The 16,693-nt window shown below is 44.7% G+C and overlaps 1 protein-coding gene across 1 annotated transcript; it reads left to right on the top strand.

The window, feature by feature from the left end:
- Positions 1-3,219: 3,219 nt before the first annotated feature.
- On the top strand, positions 3,220-5,756 carry LOC119963140. Its single transcript, XM_038791795.1, has 2 exons — positions 3,220-3,872; positions 4,563-5,756. The coding sequence occupies exons 1-2, from the start codon at positions 3,291-3,293 to the stop codon at positions 4,962-4,964; spliced, it is 984 nt and encodes a 327-aa protein (XP_038647723.1). The 5' UTR covers positions 3,220-3,290; the 3' UTR covers positions 4,965-5,756.
- Positions 5,757-16,693: the final 10,937 nt, after the last annotated feature.

The raw sequence follows: 16,693 nt of genomic DNA, 5'->3' as shown, positions 1-16,693 counted from the left end.
AAGTAAAACTAATACACAGTGGCCGGAGGAAGGCACATGGTGCGTAGAGAGGTGTGAGGACCAGAAGGGAATAATAAAGAACTATAAAATAAAAGATAAATCTAAGAAAAGAAAGGAGAAGCGAGAAAAAGAACTAGAGATACTGGCATTGTTTGAAAAGGAAGGGAGAGAAAGGAGAAGGGCATGGAGGGAAGTATGGATGCAAATGCCAGTGCAACTTCAGGAAAAAGCAAAATTGGAAGATCCAAATGTAGCCCCGCCCCCATACTCAGAGGAACAGGGTTCCACGGGACTGTACCCAGTTATATCAGGCACGATGAATTTTGAGGGAGTATTTGACACAGAAAAGGTGACGAAGGAGGAATGGGCACAAAGGGAGTTAGAAAAGAAACAAGGTGTAGAGGAAGAGGCTAAGAAAACAGAAGAGGAGTTGAATGAGTTAAACCAAAGGAGAAAGCAGTTGGAGGAAGAAGTAAATGTAATAGACATTTTGGAATGGGTAAAGAAGGTAATGAAAGAGGAAAAGGAACGAGACGAGGAAGAAAAGAATGGTAGAAGAAAATGTGAGTGGAAAACAAGTCATGATCCTTGCGAGGGTGAAAGTAAGGCGTCACAGGGAAAAATAAAAGAAAAGAGAGTCGAATCCAGCAGAGAGGAAAGAGAAAGAAAAAGAAGCATAAAGGAAACATGTTGGAAAGGGCACAAAGAGGCAGACAGGCGAGAAGTGGGGAAAGCATGGAGGTGGAAGTACCCAGAGAGAATCGAGGGAGAGATGGAAGGAGAGACAGAAGAAAGTAGTGACGACGAAGGGGGACAATCAGTGTTAGGGGAACAAAGAAAATCGACGCGGGTAAGACACCAAACTGTAAAGTTTCCAGATATGGAGAAAAAAGGGAAAAAGATGTTCCCGGTGATTCTGAAGGGTGGCAGACCACAGTATATCCCTTGGTCAGGTCAGGATTTGCCTAATCTAATTAATGAATTACCCAATATTTTGGAAGGAGCTGGAAGGTGGATTGGACAGTTGGAGGCAGGAATGGTGGGAAAAAGGATGGCACTGGGTGACATCAAAGCTCTCCTGACAAAGGTGCTAGGAATGGACCAAATGGCAGAAGTAATGAGACGTGCCGGCATCCCGACCGCAGCTTATGACCCAGAGGTAGATGGGACACTAATGGACCTGTACCGACAAGACATCTGGCAGGCACTGAGGAATATGTACCCCAATCGAATGGATGTAAAAACCCTAAGGGGAGAGCCATTGGGTGAGGAGGAGAATGCAGCTGTGTATGTGGAAAATCAATTAAAAAGGTGGAGAAGGGACACGGAGAGGGACATTCTAACAGACCCGCTGACCAACTCCATGTTCCGGGCTGCAATTCTAGAGGGCCTGCCAGTCTCAGCTAAGACAAGACTGGAGGATGTGGTGGGCTTGGACTCAAAAAGCTACCAGGAGTTTGTGGATTATGTTGCCCATGCAGTAGAAAGACATCGCAAAGATGAAAAGAATGCAGACAAACAGCTGAAGGAGATACAACGATTTGAACTCCCTCCCACAGGAGTTGTGGTCCAGACAGGACACGGATGTAGGGAGGGTTAAAAACACTAATCCAGTTGAAGTCAGATTAAAGACAGGACGCCAGGGGCCCTATAGGCCACAATACCCAATCAAGACAGAAGCAATTGAAGGAATTAGAGAAACGATTAAGGGATTGATAGAAGCAGGGGTATTAAAGGAAACCCGGAGCAGGTGTAATACACCGCTCCTACCAGTAAAAAAGGCGGACAGAGAAAAATGGAGATTGGTGCATGACCTAAGGGCAATTAATGAGGTAGTGGAAGATATGCCAGTAGAGGTTCCAAACCCTTACACCTTGTTGACAAATATACCACCTGAAAGTAGATGGTTTACTGTAATCGACCTATGTTTGGCATTTTTTAGTGTGCCACTAGCTCAAGAAAGTCAGTATCTCTTTGCATTTACGTACGAGGGGAAACAATACACATACAATAGAATGCCCCAAGGATTTAAACATTCCCCACATGTATTCAATCAGGTGTTGAGAGCAGATTTAGAAGGAATACAGTTGGAAGGAACACTGATACAATATGTGGATGATTTACTATTATGCACAGAAACACAAGAACAATGCAGGAAGGATAGTTTAAAACTTTTGAAAAGACTAGCAGAAGGGGGTCATAAAGTATCCTGGAAGAAGCTGCAGCTGTGCCAGAGAAAGGTAGAATACTTGGGGAGAGAAATATCAGCAGGGCAGAAGGGGATAGCTTCACAGCAAATAGAAGCAGTACTACAAATTCCGAAACCACAGACGGTGGGACAAATGATGACATTTTTGGGAATGACAGGATTCAGTTCAGAATGGGTGGAAAGCTATGCAGAAGAAACGCAGGCACTACGGAAGATAATGAAGGAAGCAGGGTGTGAAGAATTAAAAGCCAAACTAAAATGGGATAAAGATGCGTTAGACGCATTTGAGAATATAAAGAGAGAAATGGCACAGGCACCAGCATTGGCTTTACCGACCTATGACAAACCCTTTGACTTATTTGTGAGTAACAGAGAAGCCGGATTTGCTACAGCAGTGTTAACACAGGAAAATTGCAAGGGGAGGCGAAGGCAGACTGTAGCATATTATAGTACCAAGCTAGATGACGTAGCAATGGGATACCCTCCGTGCTATCAAGGCCTGGCAGCAGCTTGGTGGGCGTACGAAAAGGCAGCTACGGTCACAATGGGATATCCGATAAACATACATGTATACCATAAAGTAGCTGAATTGATTGAAAAAGGGAAGTTTGTTCTGACGCCGGCTAGAATTCACCATTTTCAAATGCTGACCACATTCCCGGACATTACGATAGTGAAGTGCAATAGGGCCAACCCAGCTGAATATATGCCATTGCCACATGAGGGAGAGGAGCATGAGTGTGTAAGAGAGACAAAAGTGTTTATGAAACTGAGGAAAGATCTGAAGGCAGATAGGTTAAACACAGAAGAAAAGAGAACGTTGTATGTTGATGGCTCGTGTCATAGGGATCATAGGGGAAATCATGCTGGCTATGCAGTAGTTGAACAGAAAGGGAAAACATTTGAGGTACTGGAGGCAAGAGAATGTGAGCAGCCATGCTCAGCCCAGTTAGCGGAGCTTGCAGCACTGACCAGAGCATGTGAGTTAGCAAACGGGGAAGTAGTGGAAATTTATACTGATTCGGCCTATGCCCACGGGGTTTGCCACCTGTTTGGGGCAATATGGAAGCAAAGGGGATTTATGAAAAGCGGAGGAGGACCAATTCAACACGAAGGTCAAATCAGGGCTTTAATAAGGGCTATGATGGGTCCAAGGGAATTAGCCATAATTAAGTGTCAGGCGCATAAAAAGGGAACGGATAGCATCACACAGGGAAATACCAAAGCCGACAAGGCGGCTAAAGAAGCGTCAGGATGCATTGAGGCTACGATAGCCCCAGTAGAAATAGCAAGGCCGCACCCAGGGCCAGGTGTGGGGAATATCGAACCTCAAATCACATTAGAAGATGTGGCACAGTTACAGGAAGAAGCCCCTGCAGCTGAAAAAACAATGTGGAAAGATAGAGGAGCACTACAGGGACAACATGACAAAATATGGAGAAATGGGGAGGGGTTGGTCATAGCACCCACATCATTACTAACCGTACTAATTAGTGAAGCACATGGAGTGGATCACTGTGCAAGAGGAGAAGTGGCTAGGAAGATTAAGAAGGAAGGATTCTGGTCACCATACCTGCAAAACTCAATTGACTATATACTAGGTCTGTGTGCGGTGTGTGCTCAGAATAATATCAGGAAGGGCATTACTGCCCCAATAGGGCATATACCCATTCCCGAAGGGCCGTTTAAACATCTATGCATGGACTATGTGGATATGGGAAAGGTGGTAAGGGGGAAAAGATACATGCTAGTGATTATTGATAGATTCAGCAGATGGATAGAAGCAACGCCATCCAAAGATCAAGGATCTGGAACGGTAATTAACTTCCTGTCAAAAGAAATTATCCCAAGATTTGGCATACCCATGCAATTAAGTTCAGACAATGGATCTGCTTTTATAGGGAGGGCACTGAGAGAGACACTCTCAGCACTCCGAATAAAGCAGAAGTTTGGATGTGTGTATCATCCTCAATCCCAAGGAATGGTGGAGAGAGCAAACGGAACACTCAAGGCTAAAATAAGCAAAATTTGCAGCGAGACAGGAAAAAACTGGATAGATGCTCTGCCATTGGCTCTAATGCAATACAGGAGTCAGGAAAACAGAATCACACATTTAAGCCCACATGAGATGATGACAGGAAGAGTAATGCCGGTGCCAAAGATCGGGGGAGCAGGGGGCCCCGCGTTGGAGTGTTTAGATCAGGACACAAGAGAGTATGTACGACAATTAACTTTTATACATAGAACTATTTTTGAACAGGAAAAGGCCAAGGAGGAGGAGAGCCCTGCAACGGAACACCAGATCAAACCGGGAGATCAAGTATACATCAGAAAGTTCCGGAGACGTTGGCATGAACCCAGACGAGAAGGGCCGTTTGAAGTCACCAAAGTATCTCCCACGGCGTTGCAAGTAGAAGGCAGTACACTGTGGTATCACTTGAACCATTGTACCAGAACGGTACCCGGGGTAGGGGAGAGAAGGGAGACTGAAGATAGTGGCAGGGCGGATAGAAGTAGCAGCGAGGAAGAGATAGCACTACACGAGGAGAATCGTGAGGAGGAGGAGCAGAGCCAAAGTAGAACAGAAATAGTAGCGGATGATGAGAGTGGTTCTGTGCATGAGCTGGCTGATGATACACATGCCCAGCCTGAGCCTGTTAGTCAAGGTGCCGAGGGAGGTGAGAACAGGGAAAGGGCCTCGTTCCCCACCTGGGACTTGGAAACTATTTCCCTTGGGGACTTCCTTGACCCATAAAAAAGGAAAGTGGGATGCAGAGGACATAGGGGTGCAGAATCAGGAAGGTAGAGTATTAAGACAAACAAGACGTAGACGATTAGTGAGTACGAATACTGTTTGGGAGAAAGCAACAAGAAACAAATGGTGGAAATGGGCTGAGTATACAGGTCAGAAAAACAGTGAGGGGAAAGATTGTGTGGTATGTGCATCAGAGAGACCTAACACCCAAGTAATTGATGTACCATGGGGATCAGAAGACTGTAGAACCATGCGGCAAATCTGGAAAAAGAAAAATTGCCGTGCACACACCACATATACACAGACATATAAGGTAGGGAATCGGACGCTCACGTATGAGACGATAAACTGTTCAGGATCCGCATGTATTGACCTTTGTAAAGGGAAGCCGCCGTTGTGTCACTACGTGTGTGTCCTGCTTGCTGGGGTAAAAAAGGGCATGTACAATATAGCCCACAATTGTCCAAATTGGCCAAGAACGGCAATGGACGCGGCCCCAAAGGAATGGAGGGTGCAGCCTGACTTACGAATCCAAGATTGTTATTGGAGGGAAAGCAGCACGGGGAGTAGTTTGGGACACTACACAGGAGAGTGTGAAAGGATTTGGAATATAACTGACGCCCGTAGTCTGATCATCCCAGTTAAAGGGGGATCGCCACCCCCTCCTTATGTATTAGACTATCAAGTAAACCAACTGGCCGATCTCTGGTGGCTTTGTGGCCCGGAAAAAGGGCTGCTGGCACACTTACCACTGAATTGGAGGGGACTGTGTGCCCGAGTTATGTTGGCCCAGAGCACTCTAATACTGCCGGTGGAAAAAGAAATTAAATCACGAAAAGTTAAGAGGGCATATACCCCTGACCCTAGGGTACAACTAGACGCAATCGGACAGCCCCGAGGCATCCCGAATGAGTTCAAAGCTAGGAACGAAATAGCTGCAGGGTTTGAATCCATCTTTGTTTGGATCACACCCAGCAAAAACACTGAGTGGATCAATTACATCTATTATAATCAGCAGAGGTTTATTAATTATTCGAATGATGCCCTGGAAGCATTGGGAGAGCAGTTGGATGCGACCAGTAAAATGGCATGGCAAAATCGACAGGCATTAGATTGGCTCCTGGCAGAGAAAGGAGGGGTCTGTGTTATGTTTGGAGACCAGTGTTGCACATTTATCCCTAACAACACTGATCCAGAGGGGTCATTTACACAAGCCATGAATAAGTTGAAGAATCTTAGGACAGAAGTGAAAGAAAATGCTGGGTTTGGGCATGAGGCGTGGAGTTGGTTGGATAGAATGTTAGGAAGATGGGGGGCATGGTTTGCCAAAGCTGGAGCTGTAGCAATCACAATCATAACCGTTCTGGGATTCATATTTTGTTATTTTCTACCCGCCCTGAGATCCTTCCTTACCAGAGTTGCAGCACGGCAGATGATGGTGACAAGCAGCTCACGCTCACGAGGAAAAACAGAGGAACGGGAAAACCTTGAGCTGCCTCCGATGAGTGGATTCACCATGACCTTGGTCGAGATTGAAACTCATCACTCTGTGAAAGGACTATAATAATGGAAGATCGCTTTGTAACAACAATAGCTCCTGGCTGAAATCCGCAAGAGACTAGGAGAACTTAGTCTGTACACAGGAATCAGTCTTTTTCCCTTCCCTTGGCAAGGGTGGGAAGGTTTTTGGCTGATGACTGTCAGGAGCAGGCAATCTGGGGGAGCAACCCAAGAATCAGAACCTGGATAGATAGATTATGATAAAAATGGAATAGGGACATTGATCCCTGACCAAAGTATTCGGCTCCTCCACATTGCCTGCAAAGAGTGATTAAAATAAAATGTAAATGGGATCAAGCAAGGGGATTATTTGAGCTTGGTAATTGGTATGAGGCTAGGGAATAGCCTCAAAGGGGGGACATGTAAGGGAATTTGTACTGGATATTGTATGAGTTAGGTATGAAGTTCAGAATCATAGGTTTTAGTGAAATGATAAAGTAGATTTAGGTGAGTATTGAGATGAGTATGTAACCTAGGGTAACCTCGTGTGACCTAATGTAATCAAGTATAGTTAATATGATTAAAGCAGAAGACCCAGAAAAGTAGTATAGCATTTACTAATTAACAAAGACAAATAATAGTCACTTGGGAGAACAATGAATACTGCTCAGTGGCTCAACTTAATGGTTGACCATAAATAATGGCCATAAAAAGACAAGAATAGAGTGAGCATGTTTTTCTATACATTCGGCCTAAGTCAGCAAAACCACGATTGTTTCACAAGCAGGGAAGTTTACACAGGAACAAGATAAGGACAAGAGTTATAACCACCATGGTTTAAGAAGCAAAGAGAGGAAATAGGGAGCGACCAATCTCGAATGGGACAGATAAAGGGCCAACTAAAAACAATGGTGGCCAAAGCAAGGTCAGATTGGAAAGCAAGATAAGAGGGCTGTAAAGTAAGATAAGAGTTTGAGATATGGAGTTGAAATGTACATAAAAGACAGTAAGCCCTGAGGCTCGTCGGATTGTTCCGGACATCCCAACTTTGTTTTTCTTGTGCTAGGAAAATAAAGTTCACTGCTTGAAAGATCGCTTCTCAGACTCTCGGTGTTTTAATCGGTACGAACAAATTGTCGTCCTGGGGAACCACGACAATCTCAACTATTATGTGATCGTGCAGTAATTCATCTCTCAGAATCCTGTAGTTGCAATTTTCTGTTCGCCTGCACAGGTCATATACATCCATGCATTCACCCTGTTTTTGTGTCCTCTTAGTCAACTTTGCTTGCTTGATTATTAATTTTTTTTTGAACACTTGAAGTGTGCATCAAATCTCTGGAGGATTTAATCATATGAGTTTGAAGTCTCAATAGCTTTCTATCTCGCTCTTATGTCAACTGTAATGATAATAATAATAATCTTTATTATCACAAGTAGGCCTACATAACAGCCCCTACTGCATAGAGTAAAGTACTGACCTAATCCTTGTGTTCCTTCTCATGCAAACCTAAAGCTGTTCTGTATTTGAAAAATCTCTCTTTTTCCAATTGTCCCAGTGTTGTGCCTGTTGTAAGCCTTCAGCATTTCGGAAAGGTTCTGGGAGTAGACTCCATACTTGTCCTCAGCTCCGAATGTGTTTCTGCTTCAGTAGTTTGCATTGTATATTGTGATCTATACTCACTGTTGTCTTGTCTCCGGCTCATTGTGTCAGCTTACATCTGCTGAACTCATGATGCTCCATTCTTGGATTAGACTTCAATATTTTTTTCTTTGCTATTCTTCTTCCAAGTTGGTCTTTTAGGCCTGCAGTCTTGACTTGGAGGTTTTATTGGTCTTCATGCTCTGTCTTGTGCCACCATGTTTTGCCTTGTATTCAGGTCTATATGGATTTACACAGTTATTTGTAAAAACCATACTTGTTTGTCCACAGATCTGTGTGACCTTTACACAATGTTGTACTTCTGCTTACCACCAGAACTCAGTGACTTAATCATGTGACATTGCATCATAGTTATATCAGCAGTTATATCAGTATCACGTACTTCTGATGTTAACCCTTTACTCTACACCTATGGTATGCCCTTGTTGTTATTTAGTAGGGTAAGGGATGAAAATATTGGCACTGCCGCCAATGCCTCAGTTATCTGATACATTTGTCTGCAGCAGGTTGATTGATACTGCACGTGTCCCCTATGCTAGACTGAAGGTAGCCAAAGGCATATAAACTAGCAATGACCTGCATTACTATTGGCAGTATTGTTCCTTTTACAGGGTGCCTTCTGGTGCCAGCAAAGCTCTGAGCCTGCAGTGTGTAAACCTGGAGACTACAGAGGTAATAATGTTTTCTGGCATTGTGAGATTGATGAGACAGGGAGTGCAGTTCAGTTTGTAACAAAATAGCGACTACATGAAGACTGGATCTGGTAGCTGTTTATATTGCTGACCTTCTGCCTATTGCCACTTTAAAATTGTGGTTGAGACACTTTAAAAGCAAACCTCATATTGAACGAAAAAATTAAGAAGTTAAAAAAGTGATTCAGTTTCTCCAAGTGATCTCTGCCTCACGGAGGAATAGCATGTTACATCCACTTTAAATGGGCAGACATAACCGAGGCAGGAATTTCGCCCCAAACTGGAAAATAGGGAATTAAATGCCACATTGTTTACATGAATGTAGAGGCTGACTGTAAACAGACTGTAAACCACATGCTGACTGTAAACAGGCTGGGAAATTGTGTGCTGCACTTTCAGGCAGAGGAACTGCAGAATTCAGAATTTCTGGTTCTGATCACCAGCCTCTGACATCCAGGACTGATTTTCTCCAGCTCCGTGATGGCAGTCTGGGAGGCAGGGGAGCCAGGAGAAAAGCATTCCTGCTGCCGGGTTTTGTTCTCTGGGGACAGGCTGGGAATCAGATTGTCTTCCCATTCCACAGAGGTGAGCAGTCAATCACTCTGGTTAAAGTCCTATTTAGTAGTAATTTTACAGCCTTGCTGACATTTTGCTGCGCACTTGGCAGTGCCCCTGGCACTTTACAGCCAGGGTGCCGGGGGGCAATCCCTGTGGCCTCCAGGCTCCTCCGCCACCCTCCGGCATCGTCACCATGACTGGTTTCCGCTTTTAAAAACCAGTAGTGATTCATGCCGGCATGATGTCACACCAGCGGGGAGGGGATGGTACGTCATTGTGAGATGCTACAGCGGAAAGCAGTTTAATTATATTAAAATGTATTCAAATTCATTGTAATGAGGTTCATGCCCTTTCTGGGCGTGAACCTGATCATGTCACTGGTGGGGCTGGTAGGGAAGATCTCAAACTCAGATGGCACTGACGCAAATCCTTTTTTGGCCCCCTCACGAGATTTAGCAGCTATAACGCAGCGAACAGGGCCGCTAGATCTCACCCATCAGTTCAACATTGATGGCAAGAAACCTTTTAAAAATAATAACCTGGAACACAATTTAAACTCATTTAATAAATATGGATGAAATGAGGAAAGCTAGCTTGGGATTGGTTAAGAGAAAATGTGTTAACCAAATTGATTGAGTATTTTGATGAGATGACAGAGACGATTGATTTTAATAATGTAGTTGATATTGTGCACATGAGCATCCAAGAGGGATGTAATAAAGTGTTATCTAACAGACTTGTTAACAAAATTAAAAGCTATGGAATGAAAGGCACAGTAGTCGCCTGGATATGAAGTTGGCTCTGTTGCAGGAACTAGAATTGTGGGTTGTTTTTTGGATTGGCAGAAGGTATATAGTGGCCTTCCCCAAGGGCCAGTATTAGAACTACTGCTTTTCTTAATCTATATTGGTCTTGGGTCTGGAGAGCACTCTGTCTAAATTTGCAGAAGACACAAAACTTGAAAGTATGGTGAGTGTGAGGGGGCTAGTAATAGACTTCAACAAAATGTAGATAGGCTGGAGAAATGGCCAGACACATAGCAGAAACAATTTAATGACAAAGAATTGTGAAATCTTATAATTCTAAAGGTGGTGTGGAAATAGAGACACCTGTGGAGTTTATGTACACAAATCACTGAAGGTGGCAAGACAGGTGAGAAAATGGTTAGTAAGGCATATTGGACACTGGGCTTTACAAATAGAGATACAGAATATAGAAATAATTTATGGTGAACTTTCGTAAAACACTAGGGCGGGATTCTCCACCTTCCTAGCCGCGTGTTTTTTGGTGACGCACCGTTTGCCGGCAGCGGGATTCCCTTCATGGTCTCCTTTTGTGCTGTAATCATTCTACAACTAAGTTAGATTAAACTCAAATATCCGAAAGTTGCTGTTTGGGTAACTTTGCTTAGTTGTCAGCTGCCTAGTAACAGTATTTTGCCATCTGCCTCACAGATGAAAAACTATGAATGCTGTTGCATTGTTTTGTGTGCAGTAGATACAAATCCCTCATCAAAAGGTAAGTCCTGTCAATTTCAGTCTAACTACACTTTTCATTATCTCATAATTGTTAGTTCCTGTAATTCAACCTCTGTGGCACTGTAACTGTATTATTACAATGTAGAGTGCCTCTACTCCAACAATGAATTATTGTTGATGTGAAAACGTAGGGCGGGATTCTCTGTTTCTGAGACAGTGTTAGCGGCAATGGAGAATCCGTGGACTTTTATGACAGAAAAACCGTCGCTGCGCCTGGGCCGATTCCGCTACAGTTCAGGGGCTAGCACTGGTGCCACGTGGAACACACTCATTTCCACTGAAAAATAGTGCGGGACACGCCAGGTTCGTGATCGACACTCGGGAGGCTGACAAGCTGCAGCTCCACATACGCGTTACACTCCCTACACACACTTATCCCAGCCAGAAAGATGGCACTTGCGAACCCAAACAGCTGATAGGTCATCTGGGGCCAGAGGGCACCCAGTGGGGTGCTCTGGGGGGACACCTATACGACCGTGGCATTAGGCTCAAAGTGGGTTGTGAGCGGTGTGCGCAGCTGCATAGCTGCCTTGCCGGCTGCAGCAATGGTGCTTTGTGTCAGTCCATCCCGATCCCACAGCCCACCTCCTGGCCACGCCCCACTACTACCCCTCAGCCCCGGCAGAAGCCCTCCAGCCAGCTGTACAACTGTCAGCAAACTATGGCCATGTTAGACGCTTTCCATACGCTCGCTCTCTCCCTCATAGCTGCCACGCCGGTTTCACGATTTGTAAAAGCAGAAGTGAACCACGCCATTGGGGAAATGACCCATCAGAGGCAGAGAATCGCGGAGGCCCTGATGAATACCGAGTCGGGCCTGCTCATTATATGGAAATGGTGCCTAATGTCTGTGCGGAGTGAAACAAATTGATGCCGTTTTTGAGGTGATGGAGAATCACGATTTGGCATCAAATCGACACCTGCCTCGATTTTGGCGTCGGAAGCTATTCTCCGCCAAATCATATTTCCCGATTTCAGCGTGGGCTAATGGAGAAACACACCCTTAATTTAAATTTTTTTTTTTTATTTCTGTCTTCCTTTCTCCTCATCCAATCTTTCTTCTTGTCTTTTTATTTCACTCTGTACGTGACCTGGCATTGAATTCACCCACTCTGATTTACACTCCATTATCAATCCTTGCACTGTTACCTACTCAGTCCTTTGGTCAGACTTGTTAAGGAGATGACTTGCTGCTTACCCTGTTCATCCAGGTTCCTGTTTCCCAAGCTCTGCAATTATCAGCCCATACTTTCAGCAATTTTTCATTTAAACAATGCAAAAGCATAAATATGCAAGGCAGGTCGAATGAACATTAGATGCCATTTGGTGAGCAAATTCGGTTAAGAGACAATCCACCAGTTGCAAGTCTTCTTCACCCTCTCCATTAGTTTTAAGATCTTGCAGAATTTACATTTAAATCGCCCATTAAACTTACCACAGAGAGTTAGAGCTACTAATCTTTCCTTCCTTACTTCCTTCCCTCCCTCCCTCTAATTCACCACCCTTCTCTATTGTTCCTCTTTCTTTCTCAATCTTTAAATCTTATTGGTTAAGGAGATACACTGATCATTCTGTTCTTCATTGAAGTCCCAGATGTCCCACTGATACTACCGTACCATTATTAACTTTCACATCTGGTAAGTTGTGGTGCAATTCTTTCCAACTTTATGGTGCAGGAAGAAGTCTAACAAAGTGGGTATTCCACAAGGTTCCTGTATCAATAAAATTCAGTGCACTATTTAACATTGTCGACATGCCAAAACTATCCCGAAAGAGCAACAAACAATATCATAGAAACATAGAATTTACAGTGCAGAAGGAGGCCATTCGGCCCATTGAGCCTGCACCAGCCCTTGGAAAGAGAATCCCACTTAGGTCCACACTTCCAACTTATCCCCATTACCCCACCTAACCTTTTTGGACCCTAAGGGCAATTTAGCATGGCCAATCCACCTAACCTGCACATCTTTGGACTGTGGGAGGAAACCGGAGCACCCGGAGGAAACCCACGCAGACACGGGGAGAACGTGCAGACTCCGCACAGACAGTGACCCAGCGGGGTATCGAACCTGGGACCCTGGTGCTGTGAAGTAATTGTGCTAACCACTGTGCTACCGAGCACAGTCCTGGCTCAAATTTAGTTTAACCCAGAGAGAGTTTTGATGGCCCATCCTAGCATTTGTATTCACAGTGGAAATTATAATGGATTAAGGACTAACTGTGAATTTTTATGTTGCTCTTGTTTGGAAACAGTGATAGAAATGTGAGCTTTTATAAGATTGTTATGTTTGGGACTGTGTCTTTAACCTATTTGAAAATGGACAGAATGAAAGGGTGGGGTAATGTGATCTGTTCTGAATTCTGCTGACAGCAAGCTTGGGTGACTTGGTTGTTGCGGTATTATCATAACTGATACTGCAAGAGTTCATGAAATGTCTAGAGTAGCCACTAGAGCTACAGTTACAACTACATAAGGCAGTGTTGCTAAGCCTTGTGGGGAGAGTGTGTGCAAGAATTAGCTAGAGAGAGTCAGAAGGACAAATAGTGTAAGCAAGAGCAGATCATAGTTTATATCATTATTAAGATTAGCTGTAGATGAGTGTAGTTAAATGTTATTAACCAACTGTGTATTCTTTAGGAATGTCGAATCCAAATTAGTAGTGTTAATAAAGTTATAGCTTTGTTTAAGTTCAAGCTATAAGTGGTCTTTGTGAACACTATGCTAATCATCCTGAAATAAGCAACACAAAGAACACCACAGTTGTTAAAGGTTAAAGTGATGGTGATGGGATGAGCTGGGGCACAGGTTGTTTTACAGTGAGGAAGTTGAAAGATACACTTGTAAACAGTGATCTGGACAATTGTGTTGAGGGTGGGTAGGCTGTTTGCCACCAAGTCCCACAGAGCTGTTAGAAATGTCACATTTTACTAATGGTTATACTTTAAATTTAATTCCAAGTTAACATGGAGTTGGGGAGTAGTGGATAGATGAATAACATTTCTATCTGGGTTACGAGGCCTATATGAGTCACATTGCCATGCAGATGGATTTGAAGAGAAGACTCCATTGGAAGCCATTGCAGGATGAGCTGCAGCTTTGCTTAGTATCATTGATCCTGATAGATTGGGTCAGTTTGGAAGAATCAAAGAGAGAGTAAAAGGGCAGAGAGATAGAGGCAGCAAGTCTTAATTGTTAATTTTGCAAAATGCAGGGTGGGAGATATGGTGGGGGTAGGAAGCTCATGCTTGGATTGAAGAGACCAGGTTTGTGAGGGTTCAACTTAAGCTGGAAGAGTTTTCCATCTTTGGCAAAAAGGATGAATCTCCAAGCTAGCCCAGACCATGGAAGTCAGATCAGGGATTAGAATTTATCTAGCTGGGAAAGGAAAAAGGAGGTATCTGGTACCTGGAGAAAGAAAGGCCAGATATTTGCTTGAGGTTGCAAATTTCTTGGCTTAGCACACCTGCCTTAGGAAAGTGTGTAGTGATGGTATGATTTTGTCCCAGTTATTTTGTTAAATATTAGGCCCTCCAGCCCTCACATCCCACGATTCTCATGACCCATCCATGGAAAATCATGCTAACTCATGTCCCTCTACCCACCCCTATTAACCTCTCATGACCTCCATGTCAAATCATGCCACACCCATTCCCAATGACCCTGCATACCCTTCATGACAACTCATAGCACTTTCATGAGCATTCACCAAGTACACACCCTGTGCTGAGCCAATGTGGCCGACACTATCAGTGGCGTGTGTGGAAATGCTTAAAAGCAGATATTCGTACCTTCTTGAAAACACTATTGCTTCAACAGCCATATTACAGTGTCAATTAACCAGACCTTTGACGTATCAGTAACGCAAACTATAAGCACTCAATGCCTCTTTATCTTGTCTGAATAAATTTTGAGCTATTGGTAAAATAGATCTGAGAAAAAAGTTTGGGCTGTCAATCATGCAATGTTTTCCCTTCGCAATGTTTCAACAAAGTAATGGAAGTCTGGGCTCTCAGGCAAGTGTGCATAATGAGATATTTTCAACTCCATGGAAATATGGCCTCAAATATTCCGATAAGGGACAGAATAAAGTATAACCATGGAGGAGGATTTTATGTTGTTTAAAAGGATAAATGGGGAATAGGTTTTGCAGCTTAGTATATGAGTTGCCAACTGAAATGATATTTAGTCAATGTTACTTTTAGTTTGTGTGATATAGTAAAATTCTTTAAACTTAAAACCCTGCTCTGTGGTGCTTTCAGTCATTCACTGGAAGTTCAAATTTCTTTTTAAAGGTTATTTGTCTCTGGGATTATTCAAAGCTTTTGGAGCAGTAGATTGTGATCCTCATGCTTCATTAAGTATGCCGTTGACCGGGTGTTAAAATAAGTATAAAAAAATGTATTTAAAAGAGGTTCCCATCCTCTCTGGGCTCCAAAGCCATTATGTCACCAGCGAGTGTCATGGAAAATTGGAAAAAGCAATCTTCCCAGCAAGAATCACGGGCGGGATTCTCCGAGCCTCCATGTCAAAATCGTGCTTGCCGTGGGGTCAGAGAATGTGGCTTCAGAGCCGCGATCAGGTCCGACACCGGGACACGAACCTCCGGCGACAACAGAATTGGAGCCAGCCGTGCGCGCTTTGTCGACGCGGCACCGGTCAGGGGCCGTTGAAAGATTCTCGTGGCCGTGGTGATTCTCCGCGGTCGACTGGCCGAGTTCCCGGCATGGTTCACGTATGGTTCCACCCAGCGGGAGCTCGGCGTCGCGGCAGCGGCTGCACACTGGCGGGCACGCGTGATCTGGGGGGGGGGGGGGGGGTCGCTGTGTGGGTCCGCCATGTGCAGGGTTGCGTAACGGAAGCCGGAACTGGTTCCCTGTGGGCCACGGAATCGCTGGGCCAAGAGGCCCGTTGACGCCGACATGAAAGTGTTGACACCGACATACGCCAGTGTCAACACTTAGCCACTGTTTGAAGAAGCTCGGCCCACGTTTTCCGATTCTTGCGGGATATTGCACCCGCGTTGCCGTTCTCACTGTTGGCTAACATGGACTGAAAATCGCCCCCCACGTTTAATGGCGGGAACCCTCACCAAACCGGCCAGACATCCAGCAAGCAAGGTCACCAACACCGCCTGGGAGGCTGTGGCCATGGTAGTGAGTGGCAGCTCGCTCCATAAGAGGACGGGGCTGCAGTGCCGGAAGAAGATGAATGACCTCTTCATGCAGCTAGTGTAAGTCTGCTTCTGAATGTTTCTTGCTGCACTCCTTAACGCACCCATCACGCATCCACAGTGATCTCTCTCCCAACCACCTCACAGTTCCCAACACTTGTCATGGCTCCTCCCCTCTCCCCCATACCCACTCCCCATGATCCCCTGCTCCCATGCACCTCATCAACATCTGACCTGGCAGATCTCCCACCTACACTCTCCTCATCTGCCTCATTGCAGGACAAACTTGAGCATGACCGGCGAGAGCAGGCATAGCCTGCCGGAGTAATGCCTGTGCTAAGAACCCTAATGTCCTTTGAGGCGAGAACACTTGAACTCGTAGACAAGGACCAGGATCGTACCTGTGAAGATGGTGGAAATAGGGGTAGAAGAGAACATTCGGAGATATGCAGCCACGGTGGTGCCGGAGTTCGATAATTGTATTAAAATGTATTAAAATGAGGTTCCTGCCCTTTCTTGGCATGAACCCCTGTGAGTGGTGTGGAAAAACAGAAAGCGTGATCTCGCTGGCAAGAATCAGGTTTGCTGATTGTCGGGGGATTTTACC

Source organism: Scyliorhinus canicula, chromosome 3, assembly GCF_902713615.1.
Source record: "Scyliorhinus canicula chromosome 3, sScyCan1.1, whole genome shotgun sequence".
NCBI lineage: Eukaryota > Metazoa > Chordata > Chondrichthyes > Carcharhiniformes > Scyliorhinidae > Scyliorhinus > Scyliorhinus canicula.
This window is presented reverse-complemented; position numbering and strand designations above follow the sequence as displayed.

Excerpts from the sequence above, each read along its gene's own strand:
- LOC119963140 (XM_038791795.1), top strand. The coding sequence starts at position 3,291 with ATGAAAAGCGGAGGAGGACCAATTCAACACGAAGGTCAAATCAGGGCT. Across the intron at positions 3,873-4,562 it reads TTACTGCCCCAATAGGGCAT|GAACCCAGACGAGAAGGGCC; the intron begins ATACCCATTCCC and ends AGACGTTGGCAT.